Source organism: Poecilia reticulata, linkage group LG1 (assembly GCF_000633615.1).
Source record: "Poecilia reticulata strain Guanapo linkage group LG1, Guppy_female_1.0+MT, whole genome shotgun sequence".
Lineage (NCBI taxonomy): Eukaryota > Metazoa > Chordata > Actinopteri > Cyprinodontiformes > Poeciliidae > Poecilia > Poecilia reticulata.
The window spans coordinates 11,662,036-11,679,779 of record NC_024331.1 but is presented as its reverse complement, the minus strand read 5'-3'; the positions used below and the strand labels follow the sequence as shown (position 1 = coordinate 11,679,779).

The window sequence follows — 17,744 nt, the reverse complement described above, 5'->3', positions numbered from 1 at the left end:
TACGTACATTTAAAGAGATTAAGATAGGAGCCATGTTATTTGTTTGCCTAATTAGTTGTTTTTTTTTTCCCCTTGCAAATTAATTTAATAATTAAAAACAGAACAAAGTTCTGCTTCTGTAACCAGACAGGTGGGTGGTCTGTACCCGTCCCTGTTTTTCCCAGTCATGACGATTTCCCCCCCGGACGTTTGTGGCTCTTGGGGTCGACCCAAGTAAACGAGAAGTAACATCCTGCTGAACTGACATGAATTGTTTTGTCACACTGCACTGTATAATTTGTATGTAATATTTAATGATAGATTATAACTGAAATATATTCAATTAATACCGATTTGGTGTTCTTCTGCATTCTTTCCGTCTGAACCGGTAGAGCCAGTTCTTGTCTGAAAATGATGTCCTCAATAAAAACATTTTGTCAAAGGCGGGCGAAAATATTTTCAAGCATTAAAGCTCCGTATGGGTTCAGACCGTTTTACCCTAGCACCTAGTCTGAATTTCCAGGACTGAAGTGGACTTTAGCCATCATAAAACAATCCACTCTCGACATCAATGATTTATGTAAATACTTCTTTAATGAACCACTGTGTTCCACTTGCTGACTAAATGGTAATCAGATCCTGTGCTAATAACCACTCAACCCAAAAAATGAAGACCGCCTAAAAGTTCTTTGAGTAAATCGCTTCAATTTTTCCATCTATTAATTTGTTTTAGTCTTGGCTGCTCTCCCAAGCTGGGAGCGGACTAACTAGCCCTTCTTGAGACCAACTCTTCTAAATTTAAACTAAAGGAAAATGCCAAGAGAGTTAACTATTGTAGGTAAGACGGTCACTGTGTGAAGGCATTTAAGAGTTAACCTGCAAAATCCCTTTAACTGATGAAACTACTTGGTTAAAACTGAAAGCAGTTCAGAAACCACTGCCTTTGACCTTTTTTCTTTTTGTTTTAATTCCTCTGATTTTATGCCATTTTTTACTCTCGGCTGCACAGTGGTGCAGTTGGTAGAGCTGTTGCCTTGCAGCAAGAAAGTTCTGGGTTCGATTCCCGGCCCCGGTCTTTCTGCATGGAGTTTGCATGTTCTCCCTGTGCATGCTTGGGTTTTCTCCGGGTACTCCGGTTTCCTCCCACAGTCCAAAAACATGACTGTTAGGTTAATTGGCCTCTCCAAATTGCTCCTAGGTATGAGTGTGTTTGTGCATGGTTGTGTGTCCTGTGTGTCTCTGTGTTGCCCTGTGACAGACTGGCGACCTGTCCAGGGTGTATCCTGCCTCTCGCCCGGAACGTTAGCTGGAGATGGGCACCAGCAACCCTCCCGACCCCATTGAGGGACAAGGGTGAAAGAAAATTGATGGATGGATGGATGTTTTACTCTCTACTGTGAACCTTCTCTCATCTGATCACGAAGCTGTTTTTAATAAAATACCAGTAAAATACAATACACTATCAGGACCACTTACACCCCATAGACCTGCAACAGCAAGCTTTTTAAGCTTAAAAGTAATCACACAAATAGTCATTTGGTTGCCCAATGAATTTCAAGATGCTTGTTACTGAAACGCAGGGAAATGTTTTACTTTCCATCAATGGATTTAACCGATGTAAGTTTAGATTTTTTTTTAAAGTGTGAGAAAGCACCGTCTTATCCATATTACATATTCTGAAACTTCTATGACTCCACCTTATTAGTGGCAGTGTTATTCCAGGACTGATTGTGTCTGTTAATCCAGAATGCAACAAAGAGCTGCAGGGAACATTTCTACTGATGAAGTTTTTTTTGTTTTATTTTTTTAATCTGTTTTACTGTTTAGCTACATTTCTTGTGTGTCAGAGCACTCATGCAAAATCAGAAGTCATTATTGACTGAAAGTTTTTGTAATATTTTATCTCCATCAGAATTTTACATCTTTACAAGCTCAAATGTTTTTAAAAAAGCATTATTACTATGCAACACATTTATCTAAAAGAAATTGCACATGCAACTATTTACAGCTGTGGAATACTGTTATTGTTCCACACAACCTCTTGTTTTAAACACACACAGTTTGACACGATGGTCCACCTACAATCTGTTTTTAGTAGATACAACACAGAAGAGATTTTCCTGCAGTAACACTCGGTGCTTTTCCAGGTAGAAATTTTGGCCAGAGCTGAAAACAACATAACACATTTCCATCGATGCAGAAGCAGGATCCTTCYGTCTTCTACTAGTAGGCATTATTTTCAGTGGAGGATGCGGTGAAGGTAGCGTTCAGAGTCTCTGGCGCTCTCCATCCTAATGCCCAACCTCCATGATGATGGCTTGATGGGATTTTGATTCCCTGTAATGTCTTCCTCAGCTGGCAACTTAAATGCCTCCAGACTTTCTGACTGATCAGCGTCATCTTCGACAGCGTAGACAGCCAGTGGCTCCTCGACCCTGAAGACAGAAAGGCAACAGTAAGTTCATCTGACCACCATGAAATCCTCAAACAACAATAATTCAAAAAAGGACAGTCATAAATCACAAACGCAACAAATAGCTTTYATGCATGAACATTTTCTAATCTGGGGTTGTCCTTGTGAAAGAACAGCAATGCAAATTTCTCAAACAATTTTTTTGGTAGAACTACGTTTAATGCTCTTATTAACAGCACTTTGTATATTCACACACGGCTCCAATCATTTGTCAACAAGAATCAGGTTTTCAACAGTTTGAAAACCTAATTTCGGTTAAATCAAGTCACATTTTGTTGTATAATCCATTTCAGCAACAGGCAATTCAAAGTGCTTCACATTGAAAACATGAAACGAAAAACAGCAGGACACTTTACATTGCTGTGGCAATTAGATCCCACAGTTGCTATTTTGAGTAAGTTAGGGACACTATTGTGACATATTCCTAAAAGACTTGCCCTTATAGCAAGTCTATCTAACGAAATCTCCTGATTTGCATTGCTTTGTTTTATCCCCCTTCTGAATCAAGGTTTGTTTAGTAATTAGATTTTTAGAAAAATTTAATTTGTAGGCAGAGCAGAACTCAGTCTTGCAAGGTCAGTGTCTGTATGTCAGGTCCTTGATGTTAAACACACCTTTCAAGACACAAACTCAGAATCCTACCATCAGACGTTTTCACATACCTGAGATACCCCGACGTTTTGAGCCACTTGTGTTCACCGTGTCCTTCCGCTCTCATTCCGCTTTTATTCCTGGCTCGGACTCTCARCCCCACCAAGGCCTGGGCCAGGCCCGCTTCATCTTCTACCTGCTCCTCTTCGCTCTGCTTTCCCTTTTCTGCTCCTTCCGGATTCGCTTCTACGTCCTGCCACACCAGCTTCGCCCGATGCTCCGCGTTTCTGTCCCCCGCCACTCTGAACAGCCTGTGCAGCTGATGCAGGTTCACCCCTGAGAAGATGTTGGAGCAGCCCGACTTCCTACTGCGCCGACTGGAAGGTTTCCACTCCGCAGGCAGACYGTTCTCAGTGGAGCTGACTTCGAAGGCCTCTGCCATATTATTATGTCAGACAGCTTAGTTGTTTGTTTTTATCCTGCACAAGAATCAAAAAAGGTAACCTTGAAAAAAATGACTAGATGATAAATAATTGAAAAGAGAGGGGAAATCTAAGAAAATGAGCCACGCTGTTCAAACTAAATAGAAGAGACTTCATCTGGAAACTCCCTGCCACAGCAGACAAAAGTCTCTATATTCTTTTATTAACATAGGTAAGCCAACAGATATCCATACCTCTACTGGACTAGGCCAAAAATAGTCTTCTGACCTCAAKGACTTATGATCAAATATAAGTAGTCAAAAAAACAAACAAAAACATTGGAAACAGGCAAAAAGCTGGTCAGCACATAAAATAAGGGTTTKATTGCTATTAAGCAAATTAAGATTTTTACATTAATTATTGCAAGAGTTTTAATAATTTTGAGACATTATTTTAATACAGAGTAAATCGATTTTTCAAATGTAATAYTTTACATGAAGTTTTAATTTATCTTTTGAGAGAATGTTTGTGTCTTGTAAGAAGCAAGCTTCTTGGCTTAAATATGAGTTTGAATACTTTTGGACTTGTACATGTTGAGTCCTAAGGAAAATGTCAAACCTGCACAGCTCAAACCTATCAATAATTTATCGTTTGCTAACAAATTCCACACAAACAAATAAATCAATCTGCTTAATTTTGCATGTCTGCAGCAATGCATGCATGTCTTGAAGTGTTCCACACTAAGAGATCTCATGTTTTTTTATTGACTGAATACAGTTTTCTATAAATTAAGAAAAATCTACACTTTGTTGAACTAGTCATCCATGTTTGCAAATTTAGGCCATCTTGCTATTCTCGGAGAAAATGTTTGGATTGAAAACGATTGTATTGATCAATTTTGCTCCAGACTTTAGACGCCCAACAGATTAATGAATACTGATCTTTCTTCAGAATATAAAAGAACATAATAATTACTGACAGTATTTTCTCACAGTATTTTCATGAGGTAGCCCAGAGGTTATTTCGTTTTACCAATTAAATGACACTCGGCAAAAACTTTTTTCTAAACCAAGAAATAATGTTGCTCACTCTGAGAAGTTCTTTTGCAATAAAAAAAAAACAAATGCAGCGTAGTCCAATCATAATGCTTACCTTAGGCTCTGTGGATTGAATGAGACGGTCTGACTCTACACTACAGTCAGGCACTGACAACCTAATTACTGAACCAGCATCTAGACTGCAGCYTTCACCACCACCTAATGCTGAGCTGACCCAGWTCCAACCGCAGCGTCAGAGGCAAATAGAGCCACGGGGGAAGGAATAATCAAAGAGTAATCCAGCAGTGACGTCAAGCCCAAGGCGATCACCTCAGCGTGAGCCTGTAAACAAAGAGGGAGAAAGAATTTAACAACCAAAGAATGTGTAAAAATATCAGGGCTGAGCTGAGGAGGATTGTGTGGAGAAGTATAGAACGGTTCTCTTGTTTGAATGTGGAACTACACAGCCGTTTCCTCCAGCTGTAGATATGATGTGTGCCGTAACTCACAACAGTCTGAAGTTGGAAGCCCCCCTGCCATCACTCTAATCTCCCTCCACTGATTGTCTATCAGATTCARGTCTGGACTTTGGCTGGGCCACGCCAATACATGTTAATATTACATCCAGTAATAAGCTAAGTTAAAAACGTGTTGGTCAGATTAAACGATTGCTATCAACTTAAATCCGTCAGGAGTATGAACAATTTGGGGCTTAACTTTATGTCGCACTTTGTTTCTTTTTGTTTGCTGTCTCGTGGGATATGTGATTCTGCAAGAGGTTTTCCTTGCCTTTGCAAGCAAAGCATGCTTGACAATAAAAAAGCCTTTCACTTCTCACTTATTTAGCAGGATCCTGGCAAGGAGGCCATTCAAGCAGTTCTTTCAAAATTAGACCTGGAGGCATTTTTTTATTCCTTGAGTGAATTTTTAAATCTAAAAGTCCAGTTTTTAAATTAGATGCCCAAATGTTACTTTATAGGTCAATGTGCAAATCATCATCCTGGACTAGACCTAATCGTGGATGGGGAAGATCCCAAAAATCATTTTGAAGAGTGGACTCAATTGCATTTTACTGGCACAAGATGAATGCTTAGCAGACCAATTGCAGATTTCAGCTTTTGTTTTTGTTTTTTAAGTGTGTTGAGTGACATRAGATTTGATGTGTTTCTAATCTGTTTTTAGTTTCATGGATATTAAAAGCACTGGGTGGAGTAAACAAACAGGAAACAACTTTGGGATTAAGTAGTCCAAGTTGTCTAGTAGCTCAATTAGAAAAGCTGGAACACAACGCAGRGGTTCGCTAAGAGAAAACAGGATCAACAAAACAGTGATCCAATTCAGAATTAAAGGCACAGCAAGAGATATATAATACCACTACAACAGACAGGACAATTACATTAAGACTAGCMTGTGTCAAGGTCAAGAGAAAATTACGAATTGGTGCACTAAATGTAAAAATAGTTCAAATAAACTGCAGTAACCAGATCTCCTTCTTAAATATTTCTCGACTGTCTCTTCATTAGAGGGAAATTCTTCAAAAACCAACAGTAAACAGGAGGAAGYAGCATAATGACTGGACTCATTTGATGCAACATTTGTTTTATTGATTGTAGAGMCTATTAAGTGGGTTCTACAAGCAGGTTTTTCAAATAATAKCGCTAWGTTGTACGATTCTCTGATTTCATGGTATGTAATTTTCCTTGTGACACCTGAACGCAACGCCAATCAGCCAGCAGGTGTGTGAGTGCAATATAAGCAGCTGTATGGCTCCGCTTCRGCAAATTTGTAACACTTTTATTTTTCTTTGGAGACAGTTTGTAAAAACTGAATATGAATAGACTTTTTGTCGGACTGCTGAAATCTCGAACGATTCAACTTTCCAGAATGTGTGTTGTTCAGCAAAGCGCACCTTACATCCGCGATAAGACCCCCAAAGATAAAATAGGCGGTGTGGTAAGTTCGAAGCACCAAAATAGATTTTCTTTTTTTTTATGTTTTGTTAGAAAATTACACTGTTTCTTGTTTGACTTATTTCATTTGTTTCTTTCTCTAAAGGAGTCCATGTTTGTCCTTGCTGTGATGTTTGTGGCCATCCTCGGGCCTTCCGGTTGGATTCTATCAAACTTGGACAACTACAAAGGCTGAGAGTAATGGCGGACACGGCGGAGAGACATTTTGGTGTGCTTGCCGTTGAATATGGGATTTGACCATTGTTGGATACTGTAATAAAGTCTAGTATCATGACGGGTGTGCGGGTTTTTTGTGGATAGTTGCAGTTTAGCACGCCCACCGTTAGGTGTCGCAATGTGTGGGAGCTGCCAGAATCCCAACCTCAATTTTTTGAGAGCGACTGAAATTCCATACRTATCGTATTGTGCGGAAGTGGAGTTTCGGTTTACAAACCAGCAGCAAACCTAGGTCAGTCAACGAAAAATATTACAAAAAAACTGAATGCGCCATGAAGCCGCAGCTGTCCGGGGCGCAAAGGCGAGCGTTTGCGCCTTCATTATGCGGATCTGAGGCTGTGCGATCAATTCAAGAGGAGCTTGTTGCTGCGATACACGGAGCTCTGGAAGTGGCTGTGGAGATCGCAGTCCGGGAGGTGCGAACGCTCGTAGGTCAGGCGACAAGCGACATGTATGTAGAGCTGCGGAGGGAAAACGAGTCCCTGAAAGAGAAGCTGCAGCGGGCAGAAGAGATGCTGGCTGAATGTGAGCGGCTTGAGGATAATGACAGAGGCGTTATGCGAAGAGGCGAGGCGCCCCACCCTACGCCCTGCGGTCTAAACACAAATGCTACAACAGAAAGCGCCGAGATCAGGAGTGAACTTGCAGGTCACGGCCGCCCTGGCCCGGATGTTCGAGGTGAATATATGAACAGACGTGAAGAGCTGCTAGCCAATGTAGCCTCAGAACAAGAAAAGGATCATAATAAAGGTAGGGCAACATGTCTGTGTGCACATAGGTGTTATGTTTCATTTACACCACATTGCCGATGGTATTGGTTTACTCTCGCACACGAACTTTAATGCTAAAGGTTTATATCAGCTCAGCATTTGCCTATTTAGCTTAAACTCTAAGAAAACTTTCCTTAATGTTTGGGGGAAACGATGACCATTCTTAGAAATGCTCATTTGTGAGGTCAGACGCTGATGTTGGACTACAAGGCTTGGTTTGCAGTCTTCTTTCYAATCCATCCCAGTGATGTTTTATTGAGTAGAGGTCAGGACTCTGCAGGCCAGTCATGTTCCTCCACACCAAACTTACTCATTCGTTTCTTTATAGACTGCTTTGTGCATTGGTGCATAGTCATGTTTGAACAGGAAAGAGTCATTCCTAAAATGTTCAGCAAAATGCAGATGGTAAAAAGAAAAGTCTATGCACTTTTTTTTGTATTACATTCAGTTTCCTTACAACAAAACATTCTGTTGAACATTTTTCTGTTTTTACAATTTGCTTCATTTTTTTTTTCATAGATCCCACCGAGATGACATCTCGGATGATTGCATTGAAAAACGAAGGYGTGATAACATGTCGAAACCCACGAGCTCCAGAGTCGGCGCAGCCTCTCAGCACAGCCATCAAATCTACAATGCAGGAAGTAATCGTGAAGCAGGAAAGACTGGAAGAGCAAAGGAGTGGGGCATCCTGCTGCTTGCAATTAATTAAAGAGGAAAACTTAAGCATGGAGGGCATCGGGTGGCCGCCAGAGGAGACAGATATTCAGAGTCAAGATCCAGAGACTCGTCTTCTCGGTGCAAGGGTAGATCAAGGTAAGAGGCAAACCAGATGAGCTCAAAGTTGAAGAAATGTGCAGGAGCATTTCTGTTTAAGGTTTTAAATGTTTGGTCCATCGGTCGACAAGAGACATTTTGCCCTCTCTATCCAGTAAAAAAAAACAACTTCACTTTCTCATGTTAAAACAAGCAAAAAAATACAATGTTTGTGACAAACAAAACCTTACATTTTTCRTCATGACATTACGGTTTTATCCGATTTGTTTTCATTCCCTCAGCTTGTCCTCCAGACGTGAGCAGCAGCCTCCCTTCAGCCTCCGACCTCCAGTCCGTCTCCCCAGAGTTTCCAAACATCTTCCACCTGGCCGAACAAGCTTCCGTATCACAAGTTCCTCCGCAGGTCCACAGATTCCACCTGGAGGCAGGCCGCAGCGTCGCCGGCGTTCCCACGTGCAAGTTCTGCGGTCAGACCTTCCCCCTGCCCAGCCTGCTGCGGCGACACTACGGCCAGTGCCGCCAGAGGCTCCAGCAGCGCTGTCTGCCGCCCGTAGCGGGGGGCCCGCGAACCAGGCTGCAGCTGTACCCCCCGGGCTGCAGCCCCTTCCGCTGCACCGTGTGCAGCCGAGAGTTCAACCGCTTGGAGAACCTGAAGACCCACCTGCGCATCCACACCGGAGAGAGGCCGTACACCTGCTCCGTGTGCCTCAAGTGCTTCCGCCACTCGGGAGCACTCACCCGGCATTTCCGCATCCACACCGGGGAGAAGCCGTACGTCTGCGGGCAGTGCGGGAAGTCGTTCAGGAACTGTGGAGGGCTCAAATTCCACCAGCGCTCTCACAGCGATAACCAGCAGTAGATTTGGAGAGTGTTAACTTCTTTAATGCATTAAATTATAGTAATCTAAAGCAGATGATTAAAAATATCAGTTTGTCAGCAGTCTTCCCCAGGGTTGATTTTGACTATAAATTTCCAATATCATAACTTTTTTTTTTTTTTTTTAGAAAAAAAGGATTAATTGGCTGTCAGTCAAAATCTGTAAAGAGTCAATACAATACGCAAGTGTCACGTTTTGAAAAGAAATACTACATCAGGGGTTTCGATTGCGCTTTTAATTTATTGAAATGCTCTGAAGCTTTAAGAGTAAATATTTTTATACGTGGTTTTTACAGGGTCTTCTTTTAAAATGTTTTCTTGACGATGTGTTTTCACAAATTAGCCTTTTTACGTGGTGGAGCTGCAATGACTGAGTCAGCATTTAATAAAACCTTCAAACGGTGGAATGTATTAGATTAACTATATTAATAGCAGTATACAGGTATAGTGTATTGTGAAAATAATAATGGTAGTGCATAATGACATTTTATGTTTTATGTGGGGCCTCCCGATTTCAATCAAAGTGCTGTTTTTTGTCGTTCTATTTTTCGTATTTAAATAAAATCACTGTATGAGCCAGTTTGAGCTGGTATTGTTGACTTGTGTGCTTATTTGCGATACCAGTAGAGGGCGACAAAGATCATTTCTCCCTTTCATCTCATGCTGGGTAATAACAAAAAACTAAATATTTAACGCCAACATACAAATTACACTCGGAACTTCAGTTTGGATAAGCAAAGCAATTACTGTCAGTCAAAAACCTGGCATTTAACTTCATCTGACAATAACTCAAATTATCATTTTAGAAATATGCAAGCAATATAATGTTTTACCAGCCAGTTCTTAAACAGATCCACATCATTCAGTCAGGCGGGTCATGTTTAGGAAAACATCACAACATGACAACTCGCCAACTGAAACTTATTTTAATCAGACAATCATGCCCTGTCAGAAGCTTCCTGCCTGTTGCAGTAACTGCTTGATAAGATGTTTGCTCTGAAGATAAAACTAAAGTGGGAACAGCGTGTTTGAAGATCAGGAACATGAGAAAAGCAAATAGCATCAAAGTCCTAAAACTTGAGTATTTAATTTGTCTTAACTGGCAGCCGGTTGTAATCTGTTTTAGCTACGGCCTATGCGATTTGAGTTTGCAATAGTTTTTATTGTACTCTGATGAGCTGTAGAGAAAAAGCAGCTGTAAGAAGTGACAGAAAGTTCTCTACTCACTTCCCATCTTAGCTAATACTGAACTGATAAGAGCTAAAAAAAAACAACTTCCTTTTTCAACAACTATAAACACTTCCTCTGTTTCTAAACATTGCACAAGAGTAGCATTGAGCACTCCTCCCCTCTTCTTCACAGTGACTTCTAATAAGTTGGGAGGGTTGAAAATCRTACAGTTTATACTAATATTCACACATGTGAATACAAAATGTGTAACATTAATGAACAAAAAGCTGACAGAAGTAATAAAACAAATTACTGAAAATTTACCAGTGAAAATCAGCTGTTGCTTTTGAATTCAACAGAATAATAATAATAATAAAACAACAAATAAAACAGGCCTGGACAAAAATTATGGATAGTTTCTTTATTCATAAAAATTATGGATAGTTTCTGTAACTATCAATGAAACTTCTGCTCTTGTCCACAGGTATTATGGTTCACTCCTAGTGGGCAAAATGCTCAGGTTTGAAGGGAACCTTCTCCAGATGGCATGTTTCAGCTCCTCCTACAGATATGCAATGGGATTCAGATCAGGACTCATAGATGGCCAGTTCACAATAGTCCAATGTTTTGCTCTTATCCATTCTTGGGTGCTTTTAGTTGTGTGTTGGGTCTTTATCCTATTGGATGACCCATGAGATAAAAAAAAAAAWYYYTKRMSSYWRRSMRSMMYTWARSYTYYWRRAWKGSCCYKRMCYTKRAAARKWARSYTWAAWKSCMWKKYCMWWMCAAGAATGTCAGCCAGCAYAAGTGACACTAAAATGGGTATTAAGCTGGAAGTTTATCGTGGTTTCTTTACAACTTGCCACGCATAATTTACCCAAATATTGAGTTGTGAGGCTGTGTGTGTCTGTGTGTGTTGGTGGGGTCAATCTAGGTACAGCTAAGTTTCCTGGCAGATTTAGATGTAAGGATAATAAGGTCTTATTAAACCACAATTTTTCTTTTCTGAAATAACTTCTGAGTTAATATCTATCTATCTATCTATCTATCTATCTATCTATCTATCTATCTATCTATCTATCTATCTATCTATCTATCTATCTATCTATCTATCTATCTATCTATCTATCTATCTATCTATCTATCTATCTATCTATGTGTTGAAATTGATCATTTTGCTCTGTGATCGACTCTTCTGTACCGATCAGCCCGCTTTCTGCTATCGACTATTCATCCTGGATTAGAATGGGAAGCGAACGTTCTCTGAACAACACCGAGCTAACAAAGATAGCCGCTAGCCAAAAACCGGCGRTTTTTGTCGTGTTTCYCCCTCTGTGGCAGTTTTAATGAGCCAGGCTGTTCGGACGGACCGTCTGCAGTCATGGTACCGGAGCTGGTCGAGTTTGGAGGCTCTTCCTCCCTCCCCGGTCTCATGATGTCGGTGGGTTTCGTTAGTTTTGCCTGAGCTCCTCTCTTCTCCTCTGCAGCTGCTGTTGCTGCTCCTGGACTCTCTCTCTGCTCACAGTGAGTTATTATCTACTCCTACCTCATATTTTAAGCTRTGTGAAACATGAAATGCTCCCACATTCGTGTTATTATGTAGTGTTCCGTGCTCTCCATTCAGAGTTCACTTTCCTGTTTTGACCACATCTCTCTCGGGCCACGGCAGCTGCTAGCATCAATTGTTTGAGCTGCCTGTTCATTCTGTTGTGACTCTATTGGAARTATTCGCGTTTTAATAGGAAAACTGCTCGAGCAGGTTTTTAAAGGCTACACCGGTTCTATCTTATAGGAAGCCACTTTCACTGTCATGTGCATTGCCTTTCAAAGTACTTATACCCCTTCACCCGTTTACACCTTTTGTCACGTTTCTTGATTGTGATCGACCAGAACTAGATAGTGAATATGTTAAAATTTAAGTCCTTTTTAAAAGTTTTTGACAAATAATAAGTCTGCTAAGTGTGTTAGCAGACTTTTTGTTTTGGTCATTCTTTAAAATAATAACCCTAATCTTATCACAGATTCTCACTTCTAAGCCTCAGACTTTGACTAGGTCATTCTAATATATGCTTTGATCCTAGTTATTCCATTTYTAASCCCTGGCTGAATGCTTATCATGCAGCCTGAAGTATGATGGCAGCATGCTTCAGGCAAAAGTCTGGAATCTTTTGTTGCAGTCTAAACTACATACAACCWTTGACCATATTCCATGTACCTGTAAACCACACAMAGCATTTTGCAATCAAWAAGTTTAATTCTGCTCTCATCTGACTAAAGCGTCACATTCTTCTCGTGTTTGCGGTGTTGCGAAAACCAAAATGTGATTATTTYTTTCCTGTTTTTTTTTTTTGTTTAAAMTTRATCATAAACTAAGCATGAACATTTTAATTAAACAATGTAATCAGATTACATTGCAGAAACGAGATCATTGATCCAGAACTTATCCAGATGTTAGTTCAAGTTACTTTGAGTCAGATGACTTATTTCCGCTAGGCACCATTCTCCAGCTTCAAACTAGAGCTGCACAGTCAAATTACAATTGTAGCATTCYCTGGGAAATAAGGACTTAAAATTTTATCACACAGTTTTGTGGTATTTTTTGAAAAGCGATTTAAAAAAATGACGACTTTAGTCTTTTTTTTTTTTTTAGGCAGTTGTGTGTGGCTGTGACTGGATACAACCRCAGTCAAAACCCCACAAACACCAACACTACCCTTAATTAACATCTATTTTGAAAAGGRCTTCTTCGGGACACCACCATGTATTTTTTATTTAACTTTATTGATTATTTATTTCTCTTGAAATCAGCAGTGAAAAAATAACATGGATAAAACCTTTGATGTTTTAAGACATTATTTTCATTGTTGGTTATGATAAATTGACGCTTATTGTTTTTTTTTTAGATTTTTACAACAATACGATAAATGCCCATCCCCATTAGTCGTCACGGTTTTGCGGTCCAAGTTGCATTCTCAAATGACTCTTTGGATGCATAATTCAGGAGGCTATAATATTTCACTAACTGCTCGTTAGATGGACTCTGGGCAGTACAAACCCACACAGGAACGATGCTTGCCAAAATGTATTTGGCCATTGGTTGAACTTTCTCTGTTTTTTCTTTAGATCTTGGTAACACAGAGGCGAGGGCTCAGGGAGGCAGATAGGACATGATGTTAAAATGTGACTAAATCACAATCTAAATTGTTGCAACACTCAAAAACCGGAAATAACTGAAACATTAGTCGTCAGCACATTTTATGTATATTTTCTTGATGATAATGGTTTTTGACAAAATATTATGCTTACTGCTGTTTCCTATTTGGTTACTGTACTATGTTTTCAAGGTGTAAATCACTTTGAACTGCCTCGTTGTTGATATATGTGCTACGCTAACGACCTCGCCTCGACTATATTGGAAACTTTTGAAATGCTTTCCTTTCATTAAAGAGAAACTGCTCCGGGAAGCAACTTTTTATGACTGGGTGACTTTTGCACCCAGTCGAGTTTCTTGTTTCATTGATTGCATCCGGTCTGCTTGTCTTTTTTTTTTTCTTTTCTTTTTTCTTTTTTTCTACTCGCTGCCCAGAGATGGCAATGCACAGCAATGGAGAGGGTTCAGGGGAACGGGGAGAGTTGGTGCACTCGTTATCTAAAGAGACCCCAGGCTCTCCGGATGCCTCAGAGTTGGGGAGTCCTCGCTGCCCACCGAACTTTGACCTCCTAAACATGGTGGTGTCCTACAAGAGAATGGCTCTGTTCCTAGAACCGGTTGTGGACGCAGTGGAGCTCATTCGCTATCTGCTCGGGTATGTACGGGTGCTTATGTCTTGAACCAGCATGTTGTTGTAATTTACCCCCMTACCCCCGAAGACCTCTAATCATATTTGTTGTTTTATTTGTTTTTTCATTGCTCAGATGGAAGATGCCGGTGTGCTCTCTTCTTGTGTGTGTGTTCCTTAATGTCTTCTTTTGCACAATTACTGAAGGTATGAYRACATAAATAGTAGCCCTGCTCTGTTGTTATGCATTTTAATAATTGATAAAGCAGTTGTTTTTTTTTCTCTCCTCTGGTATCAGCTGGCTGGTTCACAGTGAGCGTGGTGGCAGTTTCGGCGCCTGCTGCCCTGGGTTACCTGCAGGACAGGTGCGGGAGCAGAGCGTCGGAAGCGGAGCTGCAGAAGAGGCGATACCACGCTGTGCATCGTAGAGACCTGCAGACAGTGAATCTCACCAAACAAGAGGCCATGCTGGAAATCAAAGACCTGTAAGATACAAAGTGCTGGTTTGCAGGCAGTGACCATGTAACCTTATTAAACCGTGTAGATTTAATAAGTATTGGTCACATCTGAGGCTCAGGATCTCCTAAGCAATATTTTTTTTTTGGTCCCTGATATTTATCCCAGTCACCTAAGGTGATTCATTTACCAAAAGCAAGTCCCAGTCCAATACAGCGTCAAAGTTAATTACACCAAAGCAATGTATATGCTCAAAACCTCCCAAAAATATTACATTTTGTCTATATTAGATGAGCTCATTAGTATTGTGATTTTTGTCCCACTGATCTCCCTCACCAGTGATGTTCTGCAAAGTCACTCTCTTCTGTTTATCAGAGAGCGACTCGGCTCTCTGCTAAACAGAGTCCCAGTTGGACTTTCTGCGTCAAAGCCAATTCTGCATTGGGTTAACTGGGCTGGGAAAACTACTCCAATGTTTTGAGAAGGCAAAACCTGAAACGCTGAAAAGTTTTCTTGTTGGGTAGTTTGCTAAATGGCTAAGCTAATACTAGCTTTTTGTCTCTGTATGTTGATATGACTCATTGGTACATTTCTCTGCAGGTCCCGTTAATCCTGTGGCAAAACTTACTGAAAACACTGGTTTCTTGTGGCATAAACGTATTGTTTCACTTTGGACTTCATAATGTTTTAATGAGTACAGTTTCAGCTGCTTTCTGTACAGCTCTCCTCCACATGAAGGCATAGTGCACAGACACAAAGAGAGCTGCAGTAACCACTGCAGTCTCACTGTGGAGTTTTATTGTGAAGGGTGAAAGTATTTTTTTCATTGTTGGCGTAAAACCCAGAGTAATTAAGTCAAGAAAGAGGTTGGTTGGATGTAGGGTTGTGATATCTTAAGTAAATATTGGGGAGATTTAATGCTGCTGAAGTTTAGACAAAATATGCACCTGCACATGTGTACACAGTAACATTCGTGCATCAGGCAACTTTCATTATAGTTTCTCAACTGAAGCCCGTCTGTGCTCCGAAAGTTTTTTTTACTAGCAACACTACTTCACACAATGACTTTGCATATTTTTTGCGGCAACATTCATTTACATCTAATCTAGTTATAATTGCTTCTTTTAATAGCATGCTACATTATTATTTCTGTTTGTGTTTACCGTCTCCAACAGGTTGAAGCACCTGGATGAAATGTTGTCCTCTGCCTGTCAGTCAGCAGAAGCTATTTATAAGGTCTTATACTGGGATGATCATGCCACATCATCGAGGTGTGTGTGTGTGTGTGTGTGTGTGTGTTAGTGCGCGCGCGCACTAACACACACAAATACATGAACACTGCATGTGATTCAGCCGTTTTTCTTCAGCACACTGAACCTTGGAGCTATCAATATTGAAATGGTACTGTAATTGTAATATACTACACATCTTGCCCTTCGTGTGAGATTTGTGGCTGAGTTTGGAATTATTATTATAATTTTTTTTTTTTGTAAGAAAAAAAAGGCCATTCTTTTTCTGTGGTCTAAGCCTTCCTTATATATGAACTTACTACTTCATACATTTATTTATGTATGAACTTATATAATAAACTTACTTGCGTTCAAACTTGTGACGTACTTATGTATGTACTTTCTTATGAATTAACTTACTTGACTTATGACCTTACTTCTTTACAAACTTAATTACTTCTAAATTTATTTATCTACAAACTTACCTATGAACACACAAACTCACTTCTTTACAAACATACTTCTTTGCGAACTTACTATTAATTACAAACTTACTATTTTACAAGCTTACTTCTTTTCGAACTTATTTACGAACATACAAACTTACTTCAGAACAAAATTTGGAGTATATTCAAAATGAATAATTGTATTTGAACATTCAAGTCAGGTCAAAACTGACTGAATACTGTGTCCGACTGTTGTCTGATTCTTCCGTTGCTCCTCCTTCCAGGTTTTATGGAGCAGTGCTAATAGTGGTTTGCCTGCTGTATGTCGCTCCTTTGGGCTGGGTGCTTGCTGGGCTTAACAGTATTGTCTTCCTGTGGAACAGAGACTTCTACAGAGGTTGGTTCATTCATACACATTTAACAATAACTCCTGGGATGGTTTTGATTTTTTTTTTTTCTAATGTTTCATTGATGTGTGTTTTCAGTTTTATTGGACCTCAGGAACCTGTTTCACTTGGGTCAGACGCAGACCTTAGAGGGGCTGAGTGAGGAGCAGGAACCCGCCAACACGGCGGACCAGACTCCAACCCCAACCAGCCTGGAGGTGAGATTACCAAAGAATGTGACCGTTTCAGATGTTGTGATTTATGGTAAAACCAGCCGCAACTGTAAGCTTCTTATTCTGTTTACCACGTGGGCTGAACTCATCGTATTTAATGTAGTGCAAATCCATAGATTGACAAACATGGTACATTGTCATCCATGTTGATTTTTTTTCCTCATATTAAACAAATGGACAGGGCCTCAGATTAGAGACAATAAGGTAACACAAAGCATCACTGTTGACATTCATTTGTGTGCTTATATTTTAATTTATCTCTTGTAATCTCCGTTTAATCTCTACTGTCCAGGCGGCTGATTCAGGAGGCAACAGGGTTTTACAAGATGTCTGCATAATAGTGGTCGTGTGTGTGTGTGTGTGTGTGTGTGTGTGTGTGTGTGTGTGTGTGTGTGTGTGTGTGTGTGTGTGTGTGTGTGTGTGTGTGTGTTTGTTTTCAACAGGACCTCTCTCCTGGCAGCATAGAAGAAGCAGAGGAGGCTGAGCCTGATGACGAGTTTAAAGATGCAATCGAGGTAAAAACAAACCTCACGCTGATATTTGAAGATCCAGTTCCCTTTCCTGCTGAGCCTGTAATCCCACAGTCTGTCATGGCCAGAGGAAAGAATTTGCCTAGACAATCCCATTTTCAGATAATCCCCAGACACAGAACTGAACATTTCTGGCTGCAGTTAAAGAGACATCCAAGCACTCAGAGAAACATAATCAGTCAGGTAGTCGCGCAGATTACATGCTGCAGTTAGGACACGTTATTTCTTTCTAGTATAATTTTAACCTTACATTTTAATCTTGCTTTATTTAAAATGTTCTAAGGAAAAGATAAGCAGTTGAACAAGAAGTTAATAAAATAAATGAATGAGCCACGCTTACTACAGCTTCACCTCAATTTTTACGTTTTTAAATTTATATACATGCACACACACATTTTCATATA

The 17,744-nt window shown here is 40.1% G+C and overlaps 2 protein-coding genes across 5 annotated transcripts in view; both read left to right on the top strand.

The window, feature by feature from the left end:
• The first annotated feature begins 6,649 nt into the window (after positions 1-6,649).
• On the top strand, positions 6,650-9,696 carry LOC103465777 (zinc finger protein 62). 2 transcript variants are annotated; one of them, XM_008410929.2, is made up of 3 exons: positions 6,650-7,366; positions 7,978-8,274; positions 8,517-9,696. In XM_008410929.2, the coding sequence occupies exons 1-3, from the start codon at positions 6,961-6,963 to the stop codon at positions 9,092-9,094; spliced, it is 1,281 nt and encodes a 426-aa protein (XP_008409151.1). In that variant the 5' UTR covers positions 6,650-6,960; the 3' UTR covers positions 9,095-9,696. The 2 variants fall into 2 exon arrangements, with proteins under 2 accessions (XP_008409151.1, XP_008409142.1); XM_008410920.2 differs by having other exon boundaries at positions 6,650-7,438.
• A 1,806-nt stretch (positions 9,697-11,502) lies between these two features.
• Positions 11,503-17,744, top strand: part of zfyve27 (zinc finger, FYVE domain containing 27) — an 11,133-nt gene continuing 4,891 nt past the window's right edge. For 2 of the 3 annotated variants that reach the window (XM_008410961.2, XM_017307233.1), the window contains exons 1-8: positions 11,503-11,805; positions 13,868-14,087; positions 14,197-14,267; positions 14,359-14,545; positions 15,692-15,787; positions 16,476-16,588; positions 16,677-16,795; positions 17,254-17,325. In XM_008410961.2, coding sequence (XP_008409183.1) covers positions 13,870-14,087; positions 14,197-14,267; positions 14,359-14,545; positions 15,692-15,787; positions 16,476-16,588; positions 16,677-16,795; positions 17,254-17,325 — 876 coding nt within the window. In that variant the 5' untranslated portion in view covers positions 11,503-11,805; positions 13,868-13,869. The remainder of the gene's footprint in view (positions 11,806-13,867; positions 14,088-14,196; positions 14,268-14,358; positions 14,546-15,691; positions 15,788-16,475; positions 16,589-16,676; positions 16,796-17,253; positions 17,326-17,744) is intronic. The other variant, XM_008410953.2, reaches the window with a different exon arrangement.